Source organism: Pestalotiopsis fici (genome assembly GCF_000516985.1).
Source record: "Pestalotiopsis fici W106-1 unplaced genomic scaffold PFICI_Scf_4, whole genome shotgun sequence".
Lineage (NCBI taxonomy): Eukaryota > Fungi > Ascomycota > Sordariomycetes > Amphisphaeriales > Sporocadaceae > Pestalotiopsis > Pestalotiopsis fici.
In genome coordinates, this window is record NW_006917094.1 from 976,956 (window position 1) to 1,004,543 (window position 27,588).

Consider the following 27,588-nt stretch of genomic DNA (forward strand, 5'->3'; position numbering starts at 1 on the left):
TCTTAAATGTTGGGTCAAAGGGTAAGAAGACGCGCCGCAGGCCTACATGATGTGAATAACACGAGGTGCCCATTCATTCACTGGATCTGCTTAATTCTAATAATCATGTAGCTTTCTGTTTAGCTCACGCCAGCAAGTTATATATTAAGCGCAATACTAATCCCGAGGGGACACGTGAGCGCCCGCTCATGATTATCAAATTCCTCAGCCGAGCTAATTTAAATTGAACATACGTTCTACATCACTCTTTTGTTGTTTTCAGTTTTGCTCACTTTAAAAAGTTTCACCGTGTGGCTCTTCCTACGCACATGCCATTCTGGGAAACCTCTGAGGCAGGACTCGCGTACAGCTGAAGGGCTGTACAGGCCACAAGGACAGCTAACCGTTGACTCACTAACATTAATAACATGTTCTCTACAAATCACGAAATGTATTTCACGTAATTCAAATTTTAGTAGCTTTATTAAATTAGATTGCCATCTCAAGTAAAAGCCCATGTTAGTACCGTGTTAAATATCTCTGATCCATCATGATCTGCACTAACATCTTTGATCGGCAATGGTTCTTCAGATGCGGGCTGGCTTGAATACGTGCCGTCATCCCCCGACATTAGCGTTTGAGCAAGACTTTTACTGAATTCCGGATGTCCCTGGAATGAGAGGATTCGCTTAGAAGGCGAGATCAGAATCTCATTGTTGTCGGCGAGAGGCACAAACCCTTCGGGATGTGTAGTAACATATCGGACATGGAATTTATGTATATTCTGTGAGGTGAGGAGCTATTAGCGATTTTGGCGCAGGACAGTTAGGTTGAGAGTCTAACGCACTAGAGTATTTTTGGGCAAGTCTGCTTTCCCAAAGAATATAGAACCTTCATCGCTGAGGGATATAGTCTCAACGCCAATCTAAAGCCATGGTTAGTCAGTATAAAGGGCAAGGGATCGATGGGCCAATGCCAACTCACGCATGGGCCGGACCTGCGAGGCTCTAGCTTTCCCCCTAGCGCATACGACAGTGCTGGGACTAAGTCAAGTCGGTTTACTTAATAAGTCAGATTTACTTAACTAAATAAGTAAGCACCGAAAATTTGACGGATTTGTAAGTAAGTCATATTTTAAGCCAGATTTAACTTAATTTAACTACAAAACTCCGCTATTTTTTATCGGATATTATTTAAAATAAAATTAATCGAAAACGCTTATTTAGCTAAAGCTATTAACGTATTTAAATTAATAAATTTATAAAATTACGTAGCGGTTATACTATATTTTTTTGGCTATAGCTTATAAGGGGTTATACGGAGTTATTAGCTATAATATACCGATTTTTTAATAAATCCGCTATATAGCTGCGATTTATTACTAATTATTAGCTATAAATAATTATAATATATTTTACGAATTTATAATTAAGCTAATTATTTAAATAAATAAATAAGCTATCGATCGTAATTAAAAATAATATAACGCTATATTAAATCGCAAATTCTAAATTAATAGGATTAATCGCAACGTTAAAATCTTTTTTATTATTTATTTTATTTACTTATTACTTTATTTTTTATTATAATATTATTTGCTAAAATTAATATTATTACCGTTTATAACCTTATAGCTATAATTACGAAAAATAGCAGCGGCGCTATTATTAGCTAAAAAACCTTTTATTTATTTATTTTAATTAGCGATAACTAAGCGTTTAAATTAATAGCTTCCGGCTAATATTAATATTTTATTATAGCTTAGCAATTAAAAAATTTTAATACCGCTAATTTATTTTTTAACGCGCTATTAAACGCGTTATTTAAAATAATTTTTAATAATAAAAAATATAGCTATATTCCCGTTTATTTAATAAAAAAATCGTCGCATTTTAGCAAAACGCAGCTTAAAGAGTTTAGCGGCTATATTTTTTAATATATAAATAATAAGCTAAATAAGCGTAATATAATTAAGCCTAATAAATTATAATATTATTATTAATATAATAAAAGGGGTAATATTAGGCTATTTAATGCAAAAGCAATAATTTCCCTTTATAAATATTTATTAAAAATAAATAAAATACTATAAATCTATAAGGTTAAATAAATTTAATAATTAATTTTATATAAAAATATTATATTAGCAAATATAGTGAAGCAATTATTATAAAATTTATTATTATAAATATTTATATTCGCTATATAATTAAACGTAAAATATTTAATATATTAAAATAAATTATAAAATATTTTCGTTAATAATTAATTATTAACTTTTATTATATTATAAGCAAATTAAAGAAACGCTTTATAAATTTTATTATCGCGAATAATATATTATTTATAATTATAAAAGCTTTTAGCTTCCGCGAATTAATAATATTTTTTAATTTAAGCTTTATTAATATAATCTTATAATGCTATAAAATTATAATAATTTATATAATTAAAAGATATAAAAAATATAAAAAAGCTATTATTTAAAAAATTAAAAACGAAGCTATTTTAATTTATTATATTTTTTTTAATTACTAAACCTCGCTAAAACAGTAAGCCTTAATTAATATAATTTGCTATTATATTAATTAGGCCTATAAACGCTAAATTATATTATTAACGTTAAAAGAAATTTATAATAAATATAACGGCGCAAACTTCGGTAAAGCAATTAAAAATATTAAAGCTAAATTTAATATAAAAAATAAATAATACGTTTTAAATAATGCGTTAAATAATAATATTATAATTTTATGGCTTTATATAAATAGGCTAAAATTGCCTATATAGCATATATAATCTTATAACAGTCAGAGGAGCTTGTGATTTAGGGTTTCGATATCACCTGATAGGAGCGGTGTATAAGCATGAATAAGTGATTAAAAATAATCTGATTTTATATAAATAAAATAAAAGGTAAGTCGTATTTATATACCCATCCAAAAGCTCTTATAGAACTTAATTAGTCTAATTTAAAGATTTTTTTAAAAACTATAAATATATAAAATAAATATCCCGTCATATACTCCCTAAGCTGATCCAGCGTCCTAAAAAAGCTTAAAAGTTATATACTCAAAATATATATTCCTAATTCTTAATATCTAGTTTCGGTTTCTAACTTTTTTTTAGGCGATTAAATAATTATTTAATTAGAAACCTGGTTTTTATTAATATTTATTTATCTTATTTTTTTTAAATTCTGTAAATTCTTTTTTTTCGGCTTTAAATAACCCCGTAGCTAACTTTTTAAAAAGTAATTAATTTTAAAATTAATAACTGCTTTTTTAAAATTAATAACTGTTATTTATTTTATCCGATTTTAAACTTCCTAATCCGTAAAAATCCGTTATTAATTTATTTTTTGCTTTAAAATTAGTAACTAATTTTTTAATTAATAAATCCTAATTATAGGTTTTTCCCTTTTATAAAAGGAAAATTTCCCTTTTATATATTAAGCTTTATTTTTTTCCTTTTTTATTATATATCCATTTTTTTAAATCCCTCCGGATTTATTTAGTTTAGCTTTTTAAATTTTATTAATTTTAAATTTTTTTTTTCTCTTTTTTATCTTTAAATTTATTATTATTATTAAGCTTTTAAAATTTGCCGTTATAATATTTAAAAATAAACGCTCCTTTTTTAAGCGTAGCAAAAGCTTTAAAAGCTCCGTCCGCTTGTTTTTAATTACCTTTCGCCGTCCCGATAACTAGTTTCACCGTTTTATTAAGCGTAAAGCTGCTAATCGTCGTTCTTAAATCACTTTTAAATTCGCTAAGGCTAAAATTAATCGAAATAATAATAATAAAGCTTTTTTTAATAGCTTTTATTTTTTAAATTTAGTTTTTTTAATAAGCTATTATTTATTAATTTTATTTTTATTTTTTTTTAATTTCGTTATTTTAAAAGTTTTATAATTTTTTTTATTTACGAATTCCCGCCTAATTTAAATTTTTAAATTTAGTAAGCTTCGGCGGAGCAAATATAAGCGTAAAACGCACCGGGCGCAATTTTTATCGATTTTTCGAACCCTTTTTTTCGAATTAAAACCTAATTTTAAAATTAACCTTAAACCTAATAATCCTAATCCTAAGTTTAAAACTAATTTCGAGCTTAGGGCTAATTTTTTAAAAAAAAGCTATTTAAAGCTTTTCGAAATATTTCGATAATTAGTATTAATTTAATTAGCGTTTTTAATTTTAAAGGTTTTAATAAATTTTTTATTAATATTAACGAGCTTTTTAGCCGTTATTTTTTTTTTGTTAAGCAGGCTAACCGAAATCGTAAAGCTAATCGGGCTCGCAAATTTTAAGCTATTAGCTTTAATAAGCCTAAAAACCTTTTTTATTTTAACCGCCGCTTTTATTATCGATTTTGGGTTTTTAAATTTATTAAAACCGATAATCTCTTAATTCGTACTAAAAATAATATTTTTATTTCCGAATTTTTTTATTAATTTCGCCGTAATAAGCTTTTAGCTTTAGCTTAAAATCGTTTTTACCGTAATATAAAAAAGCTAATTTTTTTAAAAAGCGCTTTTAATCTTTTTTCCTTGTTTAAAAAGCCTTTTAAACGTATTATTAGCGAACCTTAAAAGCCCTGCTTTCGTTGCTTAAAAAGCGCTATAAAAAGCCGTTTTAATAGGCTATATTATATTATTAAAGGTAAAAACCGTTATAAACGCTATTTTAATAATAATTATAATTATATTGCTTTATAAATATTTTTTTTTTATTTTTCGAAAATTATTAATTAATTTTTTAAGCTAGGGATCCCCGTATAATCGGTTATGCGTTTGCCTTTTATAATTATAAAAACGCTAAGGAGCGCATTAAAAATTAGTTCCGAATCGCAATTAAAATTACCTTATTTTTATATTAACCGGGTTAAAAAAAGGTTTTATCTAAAGGCTTATATAAACGGAATAGAAAATCTTTTTAAAATTACGCTTTTAATAAAAAATAGGAATTAATATAAAAAAAGTATATAATAGCTTATTAAGCTAAAAAACGGTAAAACGGTTAAAAAATAAAATATATAAATTTAAAAATAATATTTTCGTTTTCCGTTTATTTTTATAGCTTTTAGGCCTTTATATTCTGGCTCGTTAAGCCGTATTTTTGCGTTTTTATTTTTCTTAAATTTTTAAAATAATAGCTTATTTTACCTTTAATATTACGATTTTTAAATTTAAATATACGATAAATTATTTAAATTTTTATTTCGGTAATACTTTTATAAGCTTATTTATTAATATATGCTCGGTATTTAGGTATATAATAGTAAAAATACCTTTTATATATTTTTATTTAAGCTATATATTATTTAAATCGATATATTTAAGCTTAATAATAACCCGTAAAGCTTTATAAATAATTAATCGAATTATTTATTAGTTATCGCAATAAATATTCTAAATTTTTTTAAATTAAAGCTAAATATTTTTATAAAAGCGTTAAAACGCTATATTTTTTTTTACCTATTTTTAAAAAGGCAAAAAGCTTAGTTTTTATAGTATTAGTTAAGACTATCGCTTATTTTAAGGCTTTTTATATTATTAAACTATTAAAAAGCTTAATAATATACCTTTAAAAGCTATGTTTTAATTCGGGGTCGTTAGCGAATAAAGCATTATTAGCTATTATTAAAACCTAGGCTTTTTTATTCCTTTTATATTAGATTTTTAGGTATTTAGTTTCGTATAAATATTTTAAAATTTAAAATCCGTATTTAAAATATAAAAATCCGGGATTTATAAAAAAGTATAAAAGCAAAATAGCTAAAAAAGCTATATTTAATCGGATAATAATAATTATATATAAAATATACCCGATAAGCTTTTAATATTTTTTAATTTTTTATTTTAAAGCGCTTTTAATATATTTTAATATTAATTTTTATAGGATCGGTATTATTAGGATATAGGAATTATTATTTACCCTAAATTTAGCGCAAATTTTTTCGATATAAACGTTATATAAAAAAAATAATATTTTTTTGGTTTTATCTCTTTTAATACGGATACTAAAAAACCAAGCTATATCTTTTTTTAATTTAAGCTCGTATTTCCCTTTAATTTAATCGAAAAGCTTTTTTTCTACGTTTTTATGCTTTTTTCGATATAAAATAAAAATATCGTTTACGTAAAAAACTATAAATACCGTTTTATTTAGGTTATAAAATAAATACGGTTTTTCCGGTAACGCCTTTATACCTAATTAAGCCAGGGTGCTGCTAAATTTCCGATATTAAAATAATAATAAGTCCTTTAATCCGTATAATGCCTTTTAAAGCTTTAGGCATTTCCTAATTATTTTAAATCCTTTAAAAAGTTCGCAATATGCTAGCTTTAAATTCCTTTTAAAAGCGTTTAAAAACGCTTTTATTACGTCGTATTATTTATATTTAAAATCGAATTTTATAGCTACCGCTATTATAATTTTAAACGATTTCGCAGCTAAAATCGAAATATAAGTTTATTTAATAAATTGTTGCACGGATGTTAATACAGCATCGTATAGTGCATAAAATTAGCTTTATAACGCATATTATATCGTTATAACAGCTATAAAACCCATCGAGATATCGTTAAATAACGATATATGGGAAATCAGTGGAACTTACCCTATACTAACTTACAGTCAGTACAGCACCACTTACAGCCACTGTTCACAGTGCTGTACAGTTAACAAGTTATTACAGTTAACTGTTGTGGCCACTATGGCCACTGGAACCCACTGGAATCCAGTGGAACGTTCCACTAAATCCAGCCCCACTAAGTGTGGCCAGTGCACCTAGCCACAGTGGTCCCAGGGTTACAGGGTAACCCACACCGTAGAAATCCATAGAATCTTATGGTTTCTTCGATTATAAATCAACCTTATTACTAATTAACTTGATTATAAATCCAGTTTATTAGTAATATATTCCAGAATGTTCTTATTAGTTGATTTTATGGGTATAAAAGGTAGTTATTCCTCCGTAGTTAGTTATTCTTTCCTTAAGCTTCAATAAATCAGTTATACAGCCCTATAACTACTCCTACGGCCTGATTCTACGAATCATAAAGAACGCTTCCCTGTGCCTAAGTTTATGATCTACTAATCATACCTTAGAACATAAATCCTTTTTATAAATCTCCCTTTATTATTAATCGAGTTTTAAATTTAGTAAAATAATTATTTTCGTCGAATTTATATATTTATATTTATATAAATAGGATTAGTTTTCTAAATTTTTTTTCCTGTTTTTGCTTTTTTTAAACTTTTTTAAAAATAAAAATTCGCAGCTTTAAATATACTGCTTAAAAAAAATTATTTCGGAATTTATAGTTTTAAAAATTAAAAAACCGTTTTAAAAGAGCTAAAACTTTATTATAATATATATTTTTTTAAGGTTAAAAAAAATTCCTTTTAATATTCCGAGCTCTTTTTTTTTATTTAAAATAGTTTTAATTACTAAATCTAATTTTAACCGCTCGAATTTATAATTTAATATCGCTATAATTATTATATAATATAAAATTTTATATTTTTTAGGATTGGTTTTTTAAAAAGCTTAAAATATTAAATTTAGAAATTTTAACTAAAATAAATTTAAATCGAAAATCGCGAATATTTTTTAATATTTATCTAAAGCTTTTTTTTCCTTAATCGACCTTTGTAATAGTTTATCGCTAATAGTCGATTTTTTCGAGCTTCTTTTAGGTCTGCTTTTAATTATCGGTAAAAACGTTTTTTTTAAATTAATAAATTTAATTAAAATCTTTATTTTAAAAATATTAGTATAAATTTTAATATTAGCTTCGTTTTAGTATTCGGAAGCGTTTATAAATTAATTTTTTTTAAAATTTTTATTTATTATTTTTAAAAATTTTATATTTTTTATTATATTTTAGTAAGCTTTTTTTATCCCGTTTTATCCGTTTAAATATATTTTACGATAAAAGTTTTAAAGCTTATTTTTTGCGTTTTATAATAAAGCATTTTTATAACCCTAATTAATTAATCCGGTTATAATTTAAAATTTAAGCGTTATTTTTAAAAATAATAATCCTATATATATTTTTAACTTAAAAGCTTTAATAGCTTTTAAAAAGATATTTAAATAAATATTCGATTTTTAATCGTCGGGATAGCTAGTTTTTTCGTTATTTTCGAGCTATTTAACGATTTATATTAGGCTATTAGGAACCGTATTTTTAGCCTTTTTACCCTTTAAATCGTGCAAAATTTATTAATTATTATATATATTTTATAAATCTAGCCTAACGAATAAATTATTTTTAATATAGCTTAGCTCGCTAATTTCGATTTTTTAAATAATATTATCGCGTTTATATTATTAAATAGCAAGCTTTTTTTTCCGGATGCTTTTTTTATAAAACCGTATTTTATTAAATTTAATATTACGTATTATAATTATATTTTTTATGCTTAAAACCCAAATTTAAAAAAGGTTATTTATATAATAACTTATTAAATAGCCTAAATAAGCTTTATATTCGGTTTTTTATCGGGTTAACTTTAGGTTTCGTTCCCGATTTTTAATTAAAAAATAATACGCATATTTATATACGTATATTAAGCTTTAATTAGGCCGTAAATTATCGGTTAAAGCTTTAATTAATTCTGGTATATATTATCGAAAATATCCCCGAAATTAGGAATTTAAAATTTTATTTAAAAATTTAAAGCTATTTAATTAAAATAGGCTTATATTATATAGGTATATAACGGCTTTAAAAGCTTTTCTTTATAAAAGCTTAAGGAAATTAGCCGATTAAAGCATTTTTATAATTTTTTATTTAATCTCCTTATTAGCCTTTTTAATGCTTTTATAAAATTTATAAATATAAAAAGCGCTAATCTCTAGCTTAATATTTTCCCGTCGTATTTAGCGCTCGAAATTTTTTTTTTCTTAATATAATATTAAAAAGCTTTCTCCGTCGAAAAATAATATAAAAATATTTAATTTATATTATTTTTTTATTATCGTAACGAAATTTTAGATTATAAAAATAACTTTTAAAGCTTTTTTTAATTATAGCAAATATTTAAAATATTTTTTAAATTATTTTTTTTAAAAATAAGCATTTTAAAAAACCTATTTAAAGCTTTCGGGTAATAAATTATATCGATTAAGACTCGATAAAAAAATTTTATAAGCTGGTATTTTCGAGCTTTTTTAAAAATTATTTAATTTACGGAAATTTAAACGCATATTTCGTAATCGAATTATCGTATTCCTTAAATTTTAATATTTTTCGCTCGGTATATTAGGTTTTGGAGTATATTTGCTCCTAAATATCCTAAGCGTAAATACTAGAATTTTTTATTATTAATTTTAGGCTTAATATAATTTTTTAACCGTTATAGTTTTCGGTAGCTAATACGCTTAAAAGCTATTAAATAATAAAAGCTTACGTTTATTTCGGAAAAAATTTTAAAAAAGCAAATAATAAATTTAATATATTAAAAAAATATTAGGTTATATTTTTCTATAAATCTAATAATTACCTAATTTTATTTTAAATTATTAATTCTAAAAATAGCATTAAAATTATATTTCTAAACGCCTTTTTCTTTTAATTTAATTTCCGATATAATATTATAATAAAAATTAGGAATATAGGCTATATTAATTAAAATTAATATTATAATTTAATTATTAAAACCTTTAAATACGTTTTTAATAATTCTAATTCCGTATTTTTTAATAAATAAAGCTAAAATTCTAATTTTAATTACGGATCCGGTTTTATTAGGCCTAAAAAAGCCTAAAACGAATAATTTAATATTATTAATAACGTAAATTAAGCTATAATTATTTAAAAAGGTATTTTCGTATAAAGGGTATTTAAATTAAATAATAAAATATACCGCTGGTTAATTATTTAGACCGACGATATAAAGATTTATAATTATAATATTAAAATTGCTAATAAGCTAAAGGCTAAAGGTTTTAAACGGATTTTATTAATTCGTAGCTTTAAATTTTTAGTTTTTAATCTAGCTTTTTTTTTAGGTTATTTTTTAAAATTTTATATTTATTATATTTAATTCGAGCTCGAATTTTTTTTAAAGCTTTATTATTTAATATTTTAATAATACGCTTAATAAAGCCCGTAAACGTATATTCTAAAATAAAATATTATTTTAAAGGCTATCGGTAAGCAGTTTTTTTAAAAGCTCGATATAAGTACGTAATATTTTTATTAGGGTTTCCGGAGCTTTTTAAATTAGAAGCCTTAAAGCTAGAGTTATCGGCGTTAAAAGCGGCGAAAACCCGTTATTAAAATCGGCTAATTTTATTTTTTAGGTATAGATTTTTTTAAAATATATTTCCTAAATTTAAAAGCGTAAAATTTTCGGAATATAGCTATTTATTAATTTTTTTTTAATCGATATTCTTTATTCTAAAAGGATTTTATCGTTAACGGCGTTTAAAAAATTATTTATAGCGAAAAGACCGATTATTATTTTTGATTTATAGCGGCGCGCTAATTCGAATTTTTCGTATTATTTTCGGTATTAAATAATAAGGTTTTAAGCTCGATTAGCTTTGCTAAATACGTTTTTATATTTTTTAAAAATTTATTTTAAAAGATTTTTTTCGGTTAAAGCTATTAAATTTTGGAATATATAGCAAAAATTCCGAATAATATAATTATTTTAATTTAAAGCTTTTATAAATATAATAATTTAAAATTTAGTATTTATAAAATTTTGCATTTATTTTTTAAATTTATTAATATACCGTTAAATAATAAGTTTTTTTTTGAGGTTAAACGCTTAGGTTTTAGATTTTTAAAAATATTTTTTGAAAAGCTTTTTTTAGCGAAAGAGCTCGGAAAAAACAAATTTATTTTTTTTAATATTTAAATTTTTTTTATTTTAATCGGAAATCTGCTAAATTAAATTATTTTCGAATTAATATTAAAGCTTAAATTTATAAATTTTTATTAAAAAAGGCTATTTAGCTTATAGCTATAATTTCGTCGATTTAGGATTAATATAATCCTAAATAATATTTTATTCCGAAAAAAACCGGTATTATAAAAACTAAGCTATTTAATTTTTTTAATAAATAAGCTTAATTTTAACCGTATAGCTTTAGGTATCGAAGCTTATATAAAATAATATTTTTTATAAAAAAATAGGGTTTTTAATATTTTAATTTTAAAAATCGAGTTTAAAATATTAGTCGGAATTTTAAAGATTGGGTTTTAAAGATTAAGTTCCGCTAGCATTTTACTAAATAATATAAATATACGAAAAATTTAATAATAGCTTAGCTACGTATATACCGGGCTTATAATTATAATAATTAAAAAAGCTTATAATTTAAGGTTTCGATATTATTTAATAAAAGCGGTATATAGGCATAAATAAATAATTAAAAATAATCTAATTTTATATAAATAAAATAAAGGGTAGGTCGTATTTATATATTTATTTAGGAGCTTTTATGGAGCTTGACTAGTCTAGTTTAAAGATCCCCTTAAGAATTATAAATGTATGGAGTGAATATCCCGTCACAAATCTAGGATCGAAAACCGATATAAGCGGCTACGCTATTTCGGCTATATATTTAATTTAATCGCTAAAGCCTTATTTAATAGCAAATTTAAAAATAATTTAATAAAATTATTTTATAACGATAAAAATTATATTAAAATTAAATATAATTTATAATTTAAAATAAAAGTCGTTAAAAAGCTTTACGATATATATTCCTTTATTTGCAATAATTTTTAGCGCAAAAAGGAATTTAAAATTATAGCGGCTATATATAAAGGAACCGTAAATTTAAAAATTACGGATTTAGTGCTATTAATTAAAAACGCTACGCGTTAAAACGGCGTATATTTAATAATTTAGCGCGTATTACGCTTAAAAATAATATTTAATTATTAATTTAGGTAATATAAATTACGCATTTATTTATTTATAAAAAAATAGGAAACTTTTATTTAAATAAAGGCGATTTTTAAGCTATTTTATAATTTAACGATTAAATTCGAAGGTAATAATTATTTAATTAATAAAATTATATTTACGTTTATATATATAATTAATTATTTAAAAGGCGTAATAATAAATTTTACCGATTTTACTATTAGGAATTACGGCTTTACGCAATTAAATATAGCTATTATAAATAATAATTTAATAAATAAGCGATTTAGCCGTTTACCGGCGCGATATTAAAATAATTTCGTTAGCGCGCTATTTATATAGCGTAAGTGCGTAATTAAAATTATTAACGAAGATAATAAGCTCGGCTTTCGCTTTATTTATTATTTTATTAAACGCGTTATATAGCTTATCCGCAAATATTTAAGGATATTAGGTAAATTTAAAATATATTAGGCCGCTTATATTTTAAATCCTAAATATAAAATAAGCTAAATTAAATATAATAAAAAAATTAAAAAAATCGAATAAATTAGGTAGGATTTAAGTTATTTATTTAGTTAGTATTAAAAATATTTTATAATAACAGCGCTATTAATAAAATTTCCGAATTCGTCGTTTAGGTCGGATATTACGGTATTCGAAAATTATTTAAATATAAAGCTATTAAAGGATTAGTTTTCTAATTAGCTAAACGAAATCGTAAAATATTTGCGTATATTTATAATTAAGGATTATAATTTATTAAAATAATAAACGCGCTATAAATACGTATTTTTAGGCTTATATTAAATAATAATAAATTTATTATTAATTCCCGCGATAAACGCCGAATATAAGCGCTTATTTAATTAAGGTAAATTAATTTTATTATAAAAACGAATAATAATAACTTTAAAATATCTAAAAGCTATTATTTATAGCAAAAAATAGGCGCTAATACTAGGTGACGATAATATAATATAATTAGATATAATATAACGAAAAGTTATTAATATTAGCAATAATGCGGACGCGTAAAATTTAATAGCTAATTAAAGGCTATTATAGTAATATATATATTTTAAATTAGGAAATAAATCCGGGTTTTAGTTATTCTAAGCTCCGTAATTAATTAAATAAAATCCGTGCATATATCAAATTAAATTTTATAAATAAATTAAGCAAAGGGGTCGGATTTGGCTTAACTTGGCCAAATAAGGCAAGTAGGGGGTCCGGACTTGATTTACTTGACTTAGTCCCAGCACTGGCATACGATATCGCTTGGTGGCCCCAGCAGATACCAAGCAGTTTGGGTGCGGAACTGTCGGCGGCACTCTTCCTAATGTATGCGAGTGTGTCCTCCACCCACGATGGTTTCGGAGTCGTATCCAACAGGTTGAACCTGCCACCCGTGAGGATGACCAAGTCATAACTGGCGAGGTCGGGGAACGCTTCGCCTTGAATTGGCCTGAACACCGACACGGCGGCATCAGGGTATGAGTGGTGGATAAGATTCGTCAGACTGCCGCTGATAGTGGGGCCTGGACGAGCACTGTCGGCATAATTCTGAAGAATTGCAAACTTGTACGGTACATTACTAGACCCCATAGTTTTCACCAGAACAGATATCGAACGTTGTGGCTGAAAGTAGTAATTAGGTTTTACTATCTGGATGTGTTATATCCAACTCGGGTGTAGCTTTGTCCAATACTCGGTCTTCAAACCGGCGCACGCTTGGGCTTAGCGGCTTTATAGGTGCTTGTTATATCCGTTATCTTTGGTGCGGAGACGAGACTTCTGCCCCGCGCACGTATCTCTTCAGTATCAGTAAAGCGGACTTCGGACCAGAAGGCCGACAAGTTATGCCGTCACGAAATACCCAAGATAGGATCTCTCTGGTAGCTCGTATGACTGGTCTGATAGTATCGCACTGATGGCCGTTTCAGGATGTTGCCGACGTGCGACAAGTTACTTGGGCCGACCTATGGCTCAATCGGTATAACGCGGTAGAAAGGATCTTTCCTAGAAGCTCATAATGATACTGTTCGGTCACCGATTTAAACCCAAGGAAATACGCACCAGCCTCGTGTAGCCGTAAAGGAAGCAACCAGCCCAGTGTAACGATGTGAGTTGCTGCAACTCACCCTCAACCCCGTGATACTCTCTGCTGATCGCTTCAAGGCCGAAAGCTATGGGGTCTGAGAGTCCTAAAATCACGCCCGCGGTCCAGCCTGCGGCGTCTATACGCGGTCTTGAAGTTGAGAAGCCAGTTGGAAAGCACAACGATGTAGGCCTGTTGATGTATGAAGAGTCCCTCGCCATGGATCCCGAGTTGCGTGATCGGCTGGCGAAGCGGGTTCTTCGTAAACTAGACTATGGGCTCCTCCCTGTTGTAAGTAACCTGCAGAAAACGCCAAAAGGAACCACTGCATCCATGCATTCTTGTTTCTAACACGATTGTCAGATGTGCATCATCTACCTCACATCGTTTCTCGACAAGCAAACCCTCAACTACGCCAGTGCCTACAGTCTGAAGACCGACCTAGGACTCGTCGGCACCGAATACTCGTGGATCGCAGCCATCATCAACTTTGGTATCCTCGCCGGCTCCTACCCGGCGTCACTCGCCCTCCAGCGCTTTCCCATCGGCAAGATTGCTGGCGCTATGCTTATATCATGGGGCATCCTCAACATGTGTTCAGCGGCAACCAAGAACTTTGGCGGTTTGATGGCTATCCGCTTCTTGCTGGGCCTCTGCGAGGCGAGCATGGGGCCGGCTTGGATGTTGCTGACGTCCGTCTTCTGGACCCGCAGAGAACAGCCCTTGCGCATGTGCTTCTGGCTTGGCTGCAACGGTCTTGCCTCAATGCTCGGTGCTGGCATCTCTTGGGGTCTAGGGCACAATGACAGCACTGCTGTCAAGTCATGGCAGCTCATATTTCTGGTAAGTAAAGAGGCATGGGCGAGAAATATTCATTAGACGACCCTCATTTTAACTCTGCATCAACAGACCATCGGAGCCTTCACCTTTGTCTTTGGGGTCCTCGCCGTCTCTTTCCTCCCATCCGGCCCACACGACGCGTTCTTCCTCTCCCACGAAGAGAAATTGGTCGCCGTTTGGCGCGTCTCTGAAAACAAGACCGGAATCAAGAACCCAAAGATCATGCTTTACCAGGTTAAAGAAGCCCTCATGGAGCCGCGAGTGTGGCTCTTGGCCATCCAGCAGCTGTGCATTGGCATTACGAACGGGGGCATCAGCAACTTCACGAGCTCACTGCTGCTGGGATTCGGTTTCAGCAGCTCAAAGTCCCTGCTGTACCAACTGCCGAATGGCGCCTTCCAGCTCGTCTGCACCATCGCCGCCGGCGTCGTCACATCCTCGATTCCTAACAGCATCGTGATCACCATTGCTATTTGCCAAATTCCAACCCTCGCTGGCGTTGTCGGCATCAGGCTCATTCCCCTAGAGCACCAGGTACCGCTCGCTGCCTGCTGCTGGCTCTTTGGATGCATGGGCGGCGCTATTATCCTCAACTGGGCCATCGTCGCCTCCAACTTTGCCGGGCACACCAAGAGAATGACAGTCAACGGCCTCAATTTCGTTTTCTACTACGGTGGTAACATCATCGGCCCGTTCCTGTTCATCTCGAAAGAATCACCCAAATACCCAACCGCTGTCTCAGCCATGGCGTCCCTCTTTTCAATCTCGATTGCCAGCTCTCTGTTGATGGGCTTGCTGATGGCGCTGGAGAACAGGAAGCGCGACAAGGCGGCCCGCGCGGCCCAGCAGGATGCGGACGCCATGAATGAGCCTGATTCTGGGTATGATGGGTTTACTGACCACACGGATAAAGAGATGGCAGAGTTCCGTTACAAGTGGTAATGCTGAGACCATAATGTCTTGAGAAATTGGGCTGAACTCCATAATTTGTGGCTCATCTGATTCATTTGGCGGAGCTCCAAGGAAATAGATCCCCACCCAAGTCCAGACCCAGCAGTAGCATGACACTGCAACCCATAAAAGTGACTATGCCAAGAAGTGTGCAACAAATGCTGATTACGCCGACTCTACGAGCTATCAATCGGACCAAATCTTCAGCTTGCGGTATGATTCGTGCCACTTAGAATGCAAAATTTCCAGTGAATCGTTTGGCTGGCAGTGATTTATCCGAGGTCTGTAATAGTAAAAGGCGCTTTTAGGATCCGATACTACGAAGATGCCCAGTTGGCAGGAAAACAAACATGTTGGCGCGCTCAAGAAGACACTCCGTGGGGCTGACTCCAAGGCATGCATCAGCCCCGAACCCTGCCCTCAGTTGGGCTCTCAACAGCCTATAACCGCTCAGCCGAGTTTTAGCTTTTATGCCCCGATTATTGAAATGGAAGGAATTTAAAAGCTTGATCCTAATTATTATGCTTAATTTGTGGATCTCACGCGGTCTACCGCGAACGGGACTCTACCAAGTATGGGAAACGATTATTTGTATTACATGGGTAAGTTATCCAAGGAACCGAATGCTATAGCTACGCGATTTGCTTAAGCGTTATAAGCCACCGCCGCGCAAAAGCCTGTTCTGGTGCAGCGCTATCGCCTCAATCTCCCCTACATTACTCTAAGGTTACATGGCTAGGACTTATTGCGTCCATTGTCATTGGCTGCAATAGATCGGCCACAACTTTGGGATCCGTGAGAGGCATCATACTTGCCAAGAGCGCATGTCCCTGGCCCTCCAAATCTTTCAACATTTTATTAATTAATCCAACAATCTGCCCATTGACGGGCTCCGAGTTCAAGCATGCCGCAAGATGATAGCCGTTTGTGATTTCTGGCAAGATTAGGCCCAGCGGTGGAAATGCTTTAACCAAGTCATCAAGGATATCACTGGAAAGAGACCAGTCCTTGACTGAAGTTGCCAGAGTCGTCAACACTGCCGAAATCTTGGGCTTGGTCAGATCGACCGACACACGTGCCAGAGCCGTTGCATTCGTGACGGCGAGACTTCCAGAAGAATTGAGAGTCCCACCAAGAAGTGATACAGACCCAGAGGCTGTAAGGGAGGTATTGATGATGATGGTTGCTGAAAACATTCCAGAGTGACCAGGCGCTTGAGCGCCCGTGTTGCTGATTGATGCATAAGAGCAGTCAAGACTCGAAATTTCCATTTTTGTCAAGGATACTTTGATGTCTCCGGGCAGAGGAACGGTGATCGGCTTTGCAGCCAGCAAATTCAAAAACTTCTCCACGTTTGACCGCAGATATGCATCAATGTACGATGCCCAACCACCAGGACCAGCGAAGAACATAAAGTTGAAGTCGACGCCAGGTGTAAGGAAATTGGCCGGTGCTAGTACACCGCCGATCTTGCCATCGTTGCTAGACCATGATGCATCCGTCTTGTACAAGCCAGTACCGAGATTGACTGCGGCGGTTTCGCCATTGAAATTCAGAGTAAAGGCAGATTGATCCAAAGACCAGTCTGAAGTTTCGATATGCTGGGGCGAGCTCGTCGATAATGCCGGGATAGTCTGATCATCGGGTAGGTCTTTGCCCATGGCAGTTGAAGAGGTCTTCTTCACGGTGAGACTGGTGGGTAAGTCATTGGTGAAGGTGACATTAGCGTCTGTGACACCCATTGTGTTTGTCGTGGAAGGTATGGCGAACTGGATCTATAGCTGCTCTTGTGTTTAGAAGGACTTGAGTAAAAATGGAAAGCCTACACTGATCCACTGGGAAAGATAGAAGATAATGGCCGCCTTTTTTATATTTAAAATTCCGCCACTCCTCGAGCGGTTGTTATCAAAAATGAACCCCAGAAATATCCCTCAACAAAAAGATCTCGGCCAAGCACCACATGCATAGATGATACGAGGTTAATTGTAGCGAGCTGAAGATATATCAAACCTTCGAGATGGTTCTCAGCTATCATTGGGCCAACTGCTGAGGATGATCAATAGCGCTAGTGTTTCTGTGGCTGGCTGAACGAGCAATGTGGTCGTTTTGTGATTATAGATGTATCATTATGTCACGCCCCGGGAGCCATTTTAATTACCTACTCAGCCAATACGAGTGAAACCCACTGCTTGGCATATGAAAGGATTGGGCGTCTGGTGTTCGAACCTTAACTGCAGGAGCAATGGGTTGCATCAGTTCATGTAAAACCAAGGTGCGCGTGACTGAGCCTCGCTTTAGCAAATGATTATATATCATAATATTCGTGCAGGCACCAGGTATAACAGAGAAAGGCGACTATAACCACTATACATGTCTTATTGAATTCTTCATACCAAGCCTCATGACTCTGGCAACGATTACAATGCATTGAGCTTCTAAACTAGAATCTTATGTACACTAAGTTCATCTTTACAGCAAGGGACAAACATTGACACGTCATTCAGAGTTTCTACGATTTAATGACCTCAATCTCCTGGTAATTGTTGTCATCGGGAAAAACCATATCCTCGCGAATGATGATCTGACTTGTGCCCTTGGTTCCGGCAACCTGACCCGAGATATGAAGTGCGAGACCATAACCCGGGCCTAAACGAATGATACCCTTGGCATTTGCATGACTCTCCTGGTTTCTTATGTCAGCTGACTCGGATTTTATCCCATTAATTCGATTGTACTCACAAGTCTAATATTCCATGATGTCCCTCCTTTGCCCCGAGGGCTGGGCTGCAGAAATCCTGCAACGTCACTATTGAGTGTGACATAGACATTGCCTGGATTGTCACGTTGGACATCATTGGCGGCGACCATCTTGAAAGCGCTTTCTTGAAAGAGACTCGCCTCTGCAATATCAGAATCATCGTCACCGTTCAAGAACGTGATGGATATTGAGTGTAACTCCATTATTGAAGTCGTCTTGTTCAAGGCTTGGATAACGAATGGAACAGGTCGTCCTCCTACTCCAACATTTGAAGGTATAGAGTATTCGAGTAGGGGTCCTCGCTGGTCGTCCCAGGTGGAAATGAGAGGCTGTCCTACTTTTTCAATGAACTCCTCAAGAGGCGTCAGCGGCGGCTTTGGTGGATCCTTTTCCAACACGAATATGGACATGAATATCATGACCACAATTCCGATAAAAGCCAGTACAGCCCCGACAATCGGCAAACTCACGACCATTAGTGAGTCTGCTGCTGCAACATTCGACCAGATGAGTGCCTCGACGACAAGCTCACTGGCGAATATACTTGCTGTCGTGACTCCGATTTGAATGATTGTTAGAGCCTTTCCGGTATTCGTCAGATTGTCCCAGCGGTTCTTCAAATCAATGGTCATGCTGACGACAATCACGATACTGAGAACGATCGTGATGCCAGCAAACACCCTTCCAGGCAGGTTGAATTGCTTGTAGACTTGCTGAAGTTGTGGGGCCAACTCCTCTGTCATACCGACGGGGTAAATCTCCCAGACGTCGATGAGAGTGCCTTTCGGAATTTCAGTGCTTCTTGACATGGGATACTGCCCCAGCTTTCTCCCAATGGCCTCGCTGATGACATCGCCTTTACCCAGCGACTGACCTTTCTCGGCAATGAATTCGACGTATCGCGGGATTCCACTGAGAGTCTCCTCATCGATAACTTTTGCAACGGCTGCTTCAAATGCTCGATTGGACTGGGTGATTTTATATCCCTGATATATGTCCCATACTCTTTCCGTCACGTCCAGCATGAATTGTATCGTCCCGGTAACAACGATAGTCTGTCCAAACGCTTCCCCAGACCAAGCCGAGTAACCATTCGTTGCGTCGTAGAGGTATAGACCTACAAGAATCAAGGACCAAAAGCCTTTCAGGCCTGCCATCTTTCCAGATCCTGACGGTGCAAGTCTGCCGACAGTCTTATCAAATGCTTTTGAGACCCAAGACCAGAGGGTTGTGCCGGCACTGCGAAGTGACGGCAGGGCAAGAGCATGTATCCCGCCGCTCTCCGAGTCTGCAGAACTCCCAGAAAGCGGGCTTTTCATGCTACTGAGCAGTTGAATAACATCAGCCTGTGCTTGAAGCAACGCGGCGGCTCTGGCCTTTGGGGAACCAGTCGAAGTCAATCCATAGTTTGATTCAGCCGTGGTAATGTCCTTGGCAAAATCAACCCTCTGCTTGTCAGAAATGGTAAAATCAGTGTTGGTCTTGTCCAAGACACAAGATACAAGTTTGGAGAAACTGGACATGATCCATTCTTCCGTCTGTGAAGCAGCGTCTTTCGACGTATCTGCGTATGGACTTTGCAGCATCTGTGATAGACTATGAGCCCAAATCTGATGGCCCAGATCTTGTGCGTACAACCCATTTTTGCCGTCAAGGGTTGACAGAATATTGACAATTTTGTTTGTCTGATTAGTTCCTCCATCGATTGGAGTCATGACTATCCCTCTCATGGCGTTGGGATCCGAAAGGCAAGTTACTAGCTTGTCTGACCAGTAAGTGTTGTTGTATTGGTATCGTCGGAGATTCGGAAACAGCATCAACATTGCACTCGAAGACGCAATACTTGTGAGTTTGGAGTATTGCTGCGACATTGCCAGACAAGTTTTACCTTTGCCTGACCAAAAGTATTCTAGCTTGGCTCGTTCTTGTTTTGTGAAGTTTCTTGCCTGTTTGGGATCCGTTGGAGATTCAATGATTGTCTTTGCAATGTATGCTGGTGCAAAGATATTGGCTAGCCATGTGCTTATATCGGAATTCAGATTGGTAGCAAGCGCCAAAGGGATGTCTCTTGGAACCTGGGGTTTTTCTTTCTTGAGCAGGTCTTTTCTCTGCTGGGCGTTCATGTGGTAAAGCATTGCTTGATAAATCAGGTCCGAAGAAGTTTGATGGAGCAACACTTCACTGTATTTGGGTAGATTCAAGATGGAATCGATACCCAAAGCTCCCATGCTAGCAAGGAGTCCTGTGACAGGTGCAGGAGCTTCCGAGAGTCCCGTGGTAGCGTATGTTTCTAGAAAGTTTGAATGAGACGATACTTTGAGTCGAGCGTCTGAAAATCGTCTAGGCTCCGTTGCACTCACTAACAGATGACGGCTTCCTAGACTCCCTCTGGCCAGGGGATCATAAGCAAAGATTGGACCAATCACTGATCCACCTTTGAATGAAACTTGTAGCTCTTGAAAGAGTATTGGCAAGATGATATCGCTCCCTAGAGACTTTTTGAACGTGCACCCTAGAACTTGAGCCCCTGGATCCTCGTCTGCTAGCTGAGCAAGCAGAGATGCGCCTGTCAATTGAACAACAGCTGTAGCGTCCGACTGTCCAGAGAGGTTTACTGTGCTCTTATAAAGCGAAGAAATCCTCTGATTGGGGTCGTCGAAGGCGAACTTTTCATTGATTGTATCCCGAAGCCGATCGAGAAGGGGGATCTGAATCAAAGGAATGTTAAGACCATCTGCACCTCCAATCTGGGTCGGCTGTAGCGTAATTCTTCCAAATGAAACAGGGTGAGAAGGCTTCTTTTTGTGCTTATCTTGCTCGCTCCAGATATCGGCATCAAGAATCATTTCTTGGACATCTGTCGAGTCCGATAGCAGTGATGTTGTCGTGGTGGCCAGCGCTTCAGTCGGCTTGACAGCGGGAGGCTTTGTGCTGACATGAACAGGATAAACGTGTTGTTTGTCGTGCATGACCAAAGGTGAGTCCTCTGGGCTCAAAAACACGGCTCCGGCTCCGGACAGCCCGTGATCAACTAGAGTAATACAGCCGTGCTCATAGCTGGAAGGACCAAGAGCTCGAGACCAAGAGATAATCTTTGTCTTGTAGTCGACATGAGAACGTGCCTCCACTTTGCCATTGACCAGTACGCTGCCTTCGAAAAGTCCTATGCTCGAAGCTATGTGCATCGGAGGGGATTGCCTAGGATCTGCAAGGTCTACGTGATAGGCTCGCACAACTTGGTCGAGTAGAATAGTCTTTACTGGATCTCGAGTGAAATGGGAATTGTGGGGGCCAGAACGCAGAGTCTGGATCTCGTGTCTTAATAGACGCGATGTGGCCGAATCTCCAAGAAGTTTGCGAATAGATTGTAATTCTTCGACGCGCTCTGATGCCTTAAGAAGATCGCGAATTGACAGTCCTGAGAGAGCTTCTGCAGTCTTTCTCATGTGGACATAATTCTGGTACCCTTCAATGAGGTAGCCATTCGCGTCCAGTGAGGTTGCTCCGGAGGTGAACCCGACAGCAACGATACCAGACTGACAAGGCTCAGAAGAGATGCTCGTGATTGGAACTCTTTCATACAAAGACCCCGACTTCGAATACTTGTACACAACATGGCCAATCTCGAGACGACCAATCTGTTTGCTGAAACCTGAAGCCAACCGCGCCTGGTACGGGTCCACCGCACGATAGCCAGTAGTGGTGAAGAAGATGGTTCCAGAACTGAAGAACGGCTTGCCGTCATCTGTGTACATGCATGAGCGCCTATACCTGTTGCACAATAGAACTACTCACTGAATCCAAACAGAATAAGGGAACCTCCTGGAGAGTCCTCTTCATGAGTACAGAGATATCCACGACTGGGATTAATGCCATGAATATCCCGTAGTTTCAAGTCTGGTCGTAACTTGCCGAGGGGTATGTCTCCTTCCGAGGTTGTAATCAGGGTCTCGGACGAAAGCCCTTGCCTGTTTGTTTGATCCATTGCAACTATTGTGAAGTTTTGGGGAAGAAATAGAGTGGCTAACCCTTAGCAGATCGAGTAAAGGACAAGCTGACACTTTATAGTGTACCTACGAAAGTCCCCACCGTGCCCGTAGTCCGAAGTATCACATCCAAAAATCTCAATAATGTCAGGTTTTCACAGTTGCGTTGTTTGTTCTAATGCTTCATCTAGCGCCTTGGAAGTCGCAGTCATTGTACATTTTGTTAAGACTCTCATTTCTCAGTACTATACGTACTTTGCGACGGGTTGGATAATTTTACGCGAGCGTCAAAGTCATCGAGTTCAGCCTGAGAGTTCCACTATCAGTAGACTATAAGAGGCTGGCTGACAAGACACAAAGTGTGATGGTGCTTGGTACGAGACATGCCTGATATGTTGGGGTTGGCAGGCCTTTACGAGCTCGAATCCTCAAGCCCAATTTACGTATGTAGTCGATCTTTGTGTTGCATCACTCGGCGTGCGACTCGAGTCTTGTGATGCTTTTTTGTTGGCCACTGGTGCTTCGGCCGTATCAAGTTATCTTGAGTGCTGCACCATGACTCCCATGTGGGAGCTGCGCATGTAAACCTGGCTTACTGGGCGGTTTATTGCTTGGACGAAGTCGTGTTTGGGGCTAGCTGATATGTGGGTGTTTTCGCGATTTGAATATGGTAAAGTTTTTGGCTGCCAGACAGTGTAAGATTCAAATACGGGTTTCAATGAACAGTTTATGCCGGGCTGAAGTGTTGAATACATTTAAGCTTTCTGCGGCAAGCCGATGCAAAGGGTATTAGAGCCAGCTGAGCTGAGCCCTGTGCCTAGACACGCGCGCCTTTATTAAGCAACGGTCTATGGCTAGCTGAAGTGTTTGATACGTTTCATATTTTGGCTGCAGCATGTCGGGTGTGGTTCAAAAGCTGAGCAGCCAGATGCGTATCGTAAATCTCTAGCGCCAATCACTATACGAGCCCAAGGCGCTCTCAGCTGGCAGCCTCCGCCACGACTTCGACACCAGCGCAACAGCATCTTGGTCACGGCGTTATTATGCTTCAGACAATAGCTGAATGCATCTGTCCATGGAAGATGTGTGGTTGCAAAGTGCCCCGGCTAAAGTTCCACGACTCCACCTTTGGCTAGGCCCTCAATAGGCGCGATGTGATGCTATACCTGAATCAGTCAATGGACGATTTGGCAGGTGTGAGATATCGGTCTTGTCATGTCGCGAATAATCTAACGGCTACGAACATCTGGCTAGAGGACCGACAGTCACAGCTGCCGCGACTAGACAGGCGGCGCAGAATTCGTGATCAGACCCCTGATATTTGATTCCCTTGTGAGTTGAGTAAACTCTACTAGGTTTCTTCCCAGGGTGAGAGATACTGAGCGTGAAATACATTCATTCTAAGAAGCCATCAAAGCAGCTATAAAAGGTAAGGCGATCCCGGATCACTTTGACCAAGTACTCTCGAATAGCACATGACTGTGGCATATACGACTAATGCACACCGATTCCGAATCCATTCATTTCGAAATTCCACACAATGACTAATTTGGTCGAGGTCCCCGTTGGCACCATTGCGGCTTACGCTGCTGATCCAAGCAATCTCCCAAGTAATTGGGTAAGTTGAATCGTCAATACATAGCTCTTTGCACTAACGTTCATTTCCAGGTTGTTTGTGACGGCGCAAGTTTCTCCACTGCCACATACCCAGACTTGTACAAAGCAATCGGCTGTGAGTACATGTTGCCAGCTTATACAATTGGGCATTTCTCTGACAGTTGTTTCGAATCCAGACGCCAACAATTCTGCTGGCAGTGGCAGTGATGTCATGAATATTCCCGACCTACGAGGTCGCTTTATTCGGGGTAGGTCATTGAGCTTAGTGAGGCTTATAATTGAGCTTTATTGCTGATATCAACCACAGGAGATGACAAGAAAGATTCTACATTGACTGCGGGTAACACGCACGATTGGCGAACAGGGCAGCCAAACACTGATATAAGAGTCACACTTGATTGCATAACAACTGAAATCCATTACACTTTAAAGATCTTAGGCAACAGATACATCTCTTGGAATGACGGCGCAACTTCATTTGAAGCCAACGGCGGCGATCAAGAGTCTCGACCAGTCAACACCTATCTCTTCTACATTATCAAGATTGCCAAACCAAGCATCGACAAAGCTCCAACAACACCATACAGCGATCTACCTCTAGCATCCGTCATTCCTTTCGGAGGCGGTGACCATGGCTATCCACCAAACTTTCCATCCTACATCAGGTGTGATGGATCTAGCGCCAGTATCACGTCTTTGCCAGACTTGTACAAGGTCTTGGGCACAAAATGGTCTTCTGATCCAGCTCCTAATCCGAGCAATCTCGTCTCTCCAGATCTATCAGGCAAATTCATTCGTGGAGTCGACCCGATTGGCAAGTATGACATTGATAATGGTACTCGCAATCCAGCGCCTGATGGCTCAGGACAAGGTCTGGGTACCTGGCAAGGCTATTCAACGGCTATCCACAAGCCCTATGTTAGAATTGAGCACTTTTCGGACCTTTCTGAGCAGTCCATTCATGTTGTGGGAGATGATGTCATTCATGATGCCAATTCCTCCAGCAATCAGAGCTGGTCTGGCGGAGACAGCGAAACACGACCAAAGAATGCAGCTGTGCATTTCTACCTGAGTTCTGTTCCTCCGGCGACATTTCGACAAGACTTCCCAGTCGGAGGAATCATTGCTATTCCAGGCAACCCAGGAAATAATCTCGATCAGGCAACCTGGGCACCATGCGATGGCAGCAAGTACAATCGCAGGGTTTATTCGGCCTTGTTCGCGGCGATTGGAACAACTTGGGGTTCACCGGGTGACGGTGACCAGTGGTTCAATGTTCCCGATCTCAATGGACAATACTTACGTGGAGCCGATCTTCACGGCAACCCAGGCGGAGACCCTGATCGAGGCAGTCGCTTTGCCAGTTTACCTGGAGGGAGTAGTTCCGGGGCTGGATCATATCAGAATTATGCTACCGGCATGCCACGCAAACCTCTAAACATCGGCATCTCTTACCCAAACGACGTTGAGATGACTAGCAAGGCGACTAGCAAAGGGACTAATCTTACTGCTGGCGAACCTAGAAAGCAGTCATTGCCGTTGACAAACTGGGGAGACAACGAGAGTGCTCCAAGAAGTGTGGTTGTCAAGTATTTTATTCGTGCGCTCTGAGTTGTTTGCATATCGCTTCAATGTACTTGACCTCTGAGTCATATGCCACCATCAATGATTCAAGTGGCAAACTGCAGATCAATTCCGAATAGAGTAATTTAGGACAATGCATCTCTCGCGAAGAAGAAAGCAGTCAGCACTAGTGTACTTGAGATGTGTCGTTTCCAGGTATTTATAAGACGTTATGCTACGCTGTCAAGTTTTACCCGAGCATTAAAGCTGCTCCATAACTTAATGGATAGACAAATAATACACATAATTCTCAACCTGGTCACCAAGGCACTGTCACCACCTTCATACCTATCTATTTACCATGGAAGACTCCACCGACAATAGCACTCCCAATAGGGGCTCAAATCTCACTTTTCGTGAAATTACCGAGGACAATTGGCGAGCTGTCGCAAATCTTGGCCTCAAGGACGGGCAAACTGGCAACCTTGCATCCAACGTATGGTCTCTCTGCGAAGCTCATTATTCGGAAGACGCATGGGTACGAGCCATCTATGCCGGCGAGACACTTGTCGGCATGCTCATGATGGCAATATGGGACCCTAAAGAGGCATACTACATTTGGCGATTCATGATCGATGGCCGTTATCAGAGCCTAGGGTACGGCCGACGAGGCGTAGAGTTTGCGATTGCGCACATACGACAGCACAATCCTCAAGCAAAGCAGTTGGGGGTCATGTCAACGCCGCCCGAAGGGAAGACGGACGCGGATCCAAAACAGAGTGTAAAGTCTGAAGATTCGCCTTATAAGTTTTATCAGAAACTTGGGTTCAGGCAGGTCGCACCGCCAGACGAGGATGGGGAAATTATGATGATGCTAGACTTATAAACAGTTCAAAATTTTCACCACTTCTATGTCCATATCACCCTTCTTCTTCTTCTTCTTCTTTTTGTTCATATGTGTATATATGAATATGTGGATCAAACGCATCTAATAAACACCATATGGTTGATTCCAGGTTTATATTTCTTTCGATCAGAAAAGAAAAACAAAGTAATAGATTAATATGTGTTTTTTACTCAATTTGTGGGATCTTTAATCAACGGCCCCCAGTTTCCCGCCGTGATTCATTGGCTGATGGGCTGTGGCGGGGTGCCAAAACCGCCTACTTTGGAGCCGACAATTCTGATGGCCTCAATATCCTCATAGGACGGCAGTGGGCCTGTGTACGGGTGGCTGGTGTCCCAATGGACGCTTTCTCCCCACTTGACTGCGTCATCAAGGTGGTCGCGAACTTTTCTGAAGTAGCTGAATCCCGAATATGCGGAATCCAGTGTAACCTTTGACAGGATCACTAGTATCGTCTCATGGGAGCTCTCTAACCACAGTCGTGGTTTTAAGAGCGTCATGAGTACATTTGGGAAGGATTTGGCTGAGTTGTTGTCATTCCATGCTCGTAGTAGGACCTCGGCATTGGGGTGATGTCGCAAGAGCTCCTGTCGAGCTCTACTTGTCATCTTGTCGTCGATGCTTAAGATCGAACGTGGATGAAGGATGAATGATTGCTAATCGTGGTGAGAAAGCTTCAATAGACAGCCCTGGGTGATGATGGAAAGCGGAAAACTGATGGTCGAATGATTAATTCAGTGTGCAGGATTTGCTTATTTTCAATGGTGTGCAAACGGCGCTCACAGCAACCTTAGCATATTTCCTCCCCAAGAAACTGTGGTACCCGCACTTGAACGCAAACGAGACGACAATAATACCAACAACACTAATGATCAGATGGCGGGGTTTCGTTTTTTTTTTTTTCCAACAAGTGCCTAACATAGGCCGTGTAAGTATTATATCCATGTAAAGACATTTCAACCCACTACTGGGACTTTTTTTTTTTTTTT

At 36.4% G+C, this 27,588-nt stretch overlaps 7 protein-coding genes across 7 annotated transcripts; 3 read left to right on the forward strand and 4 right to left on the reverse strand.

Moving 5' to 3' along the window:
• Positions 1-12,928: 12,928 nt before the first annotated feature.
• Positions 12,929-13,484, reverse strand: PFICI_06278 (uncharacterized protein; the record flags this gene model as incomplete). Its single annotated transcript, XM_007834859.1, has 2 exons — positions 12,929-12,935; positions 13,150-13,484. 2 exons carry the CDS (start codon positions 13,482-13,484, stop codon positions 12,929-12,931), a joined length of 342 nt encoding a protein of 113 aa, XP_007833050.1.
• Positions 13,485-14,067: 583 nt separating this feature from the next.
• PFICI_06279 (uncharacterized protein) lies at positions 14,068-15,759 on the forward strand (the record flags this gene model as incomplete). The annotated part of the gene is made up of 3 exons (XM_007834860.1): positions 14,068-14,268; positions 14,341-14,820; positions 14,887-15,759. 3 exons carry the CDS (start codon positions 14,068-14,070, stop codon positions 15,757-15,759), a joined length of 1,554 nt encoding a protein of 517 aa, XP_007833051.1.
• A 725-nt stretch (positions 15,760-16,484) lies between these two features.
• Positions 16,485-17,510, reverse strand: PFICI_06280 (uncharacterized protein; the record flags this gene model as incomplete). Its single annotated transcript, XM_007834861.1, has 1 exon — positions 16,485-17,510. The coding sequence occupies one exon, from the start codon at positions 17,508-17,510 to the stop codon at positions 16,485-16,487; it is 1,026 nt and encodes a 341-aa protein (XP_007833052.1).
• A 767-nt stretch (positions 17,511-18,277) lies between these two features.
• PFICI_06281 (uncharacterized protein) lies at positions 18,278-22,511 on the reverse strand (the record flags this gene model as incomplete). The annotated part of the gene is made up of 3 exons (XM_007834862.1): positions 18,278-18,451; positions 18,508-22,271; positions 22,322-22,511. The coding sequence occupies 3 exons, from the start codon at positions 22,509-22,511 to the stop codon at positions 18,278-18,280; spliced, it is 4,128 nt and encodes a 1,375-aa protein (XP_007833053.1).
• A 1,541-nt stretch (positions 22,512-24,052) lies between these two features.
• Positions 24,053-25,740, forward strand: PFICI_06282 (uncharacterized protein; the record flags this gene model as incomplete). The annotated part of the gene is made up of 4 exons (XM_007834863.1): positions 24,053-24,130; positions 24,181-24,244; positions 24,291-24,377; positions 24,437-25,740. The coding sequence occupies 4 exons, from the start codon at positions 24,053-24,055 to the stop codon at positions 25,738-25,740; spliced, it is 1,533 nt and encodes a 510-aa protein (XP_007833054.1).
• Positions 25,741-26,053: 313 nt separating this feature from the next.
• Positions 26,054-26,578, forward strand: PFICI_06283 (uncharacterized protein; the record flags this gene model as incomplete). The annotated part of the gene is made up of 1 exon (XM_007834864.1): positions 26,054-26,578. One exon carries the CDS (start codon positions 26,054-26,056, stop codon positions 26,576-26,578), a length of 525 nt encoding a protein of 174 aa, XP_007833055.1.
• A 239-nt stretch (positions 26,579-26,817) lies between these two features.
• On the reverse strand, positions 26,818-27,207 carry PFICI_06284 (uncharacterized protein; the record flags this gene model as incomplete). Its single annotated transcript, XM_007834865.1, has 1 exon — positions 26,818-27,207. The coding sequence occupies one exon, from the start codon at positions 27,205-27,207 to the stop codon at positions 26,818-26,820; it is 390 nt and encodes a 129-aa protein (XP_007833056.1).
• Between the last annotated feature and the right edge of the window lie 381 nt (positions 27,208-27,588).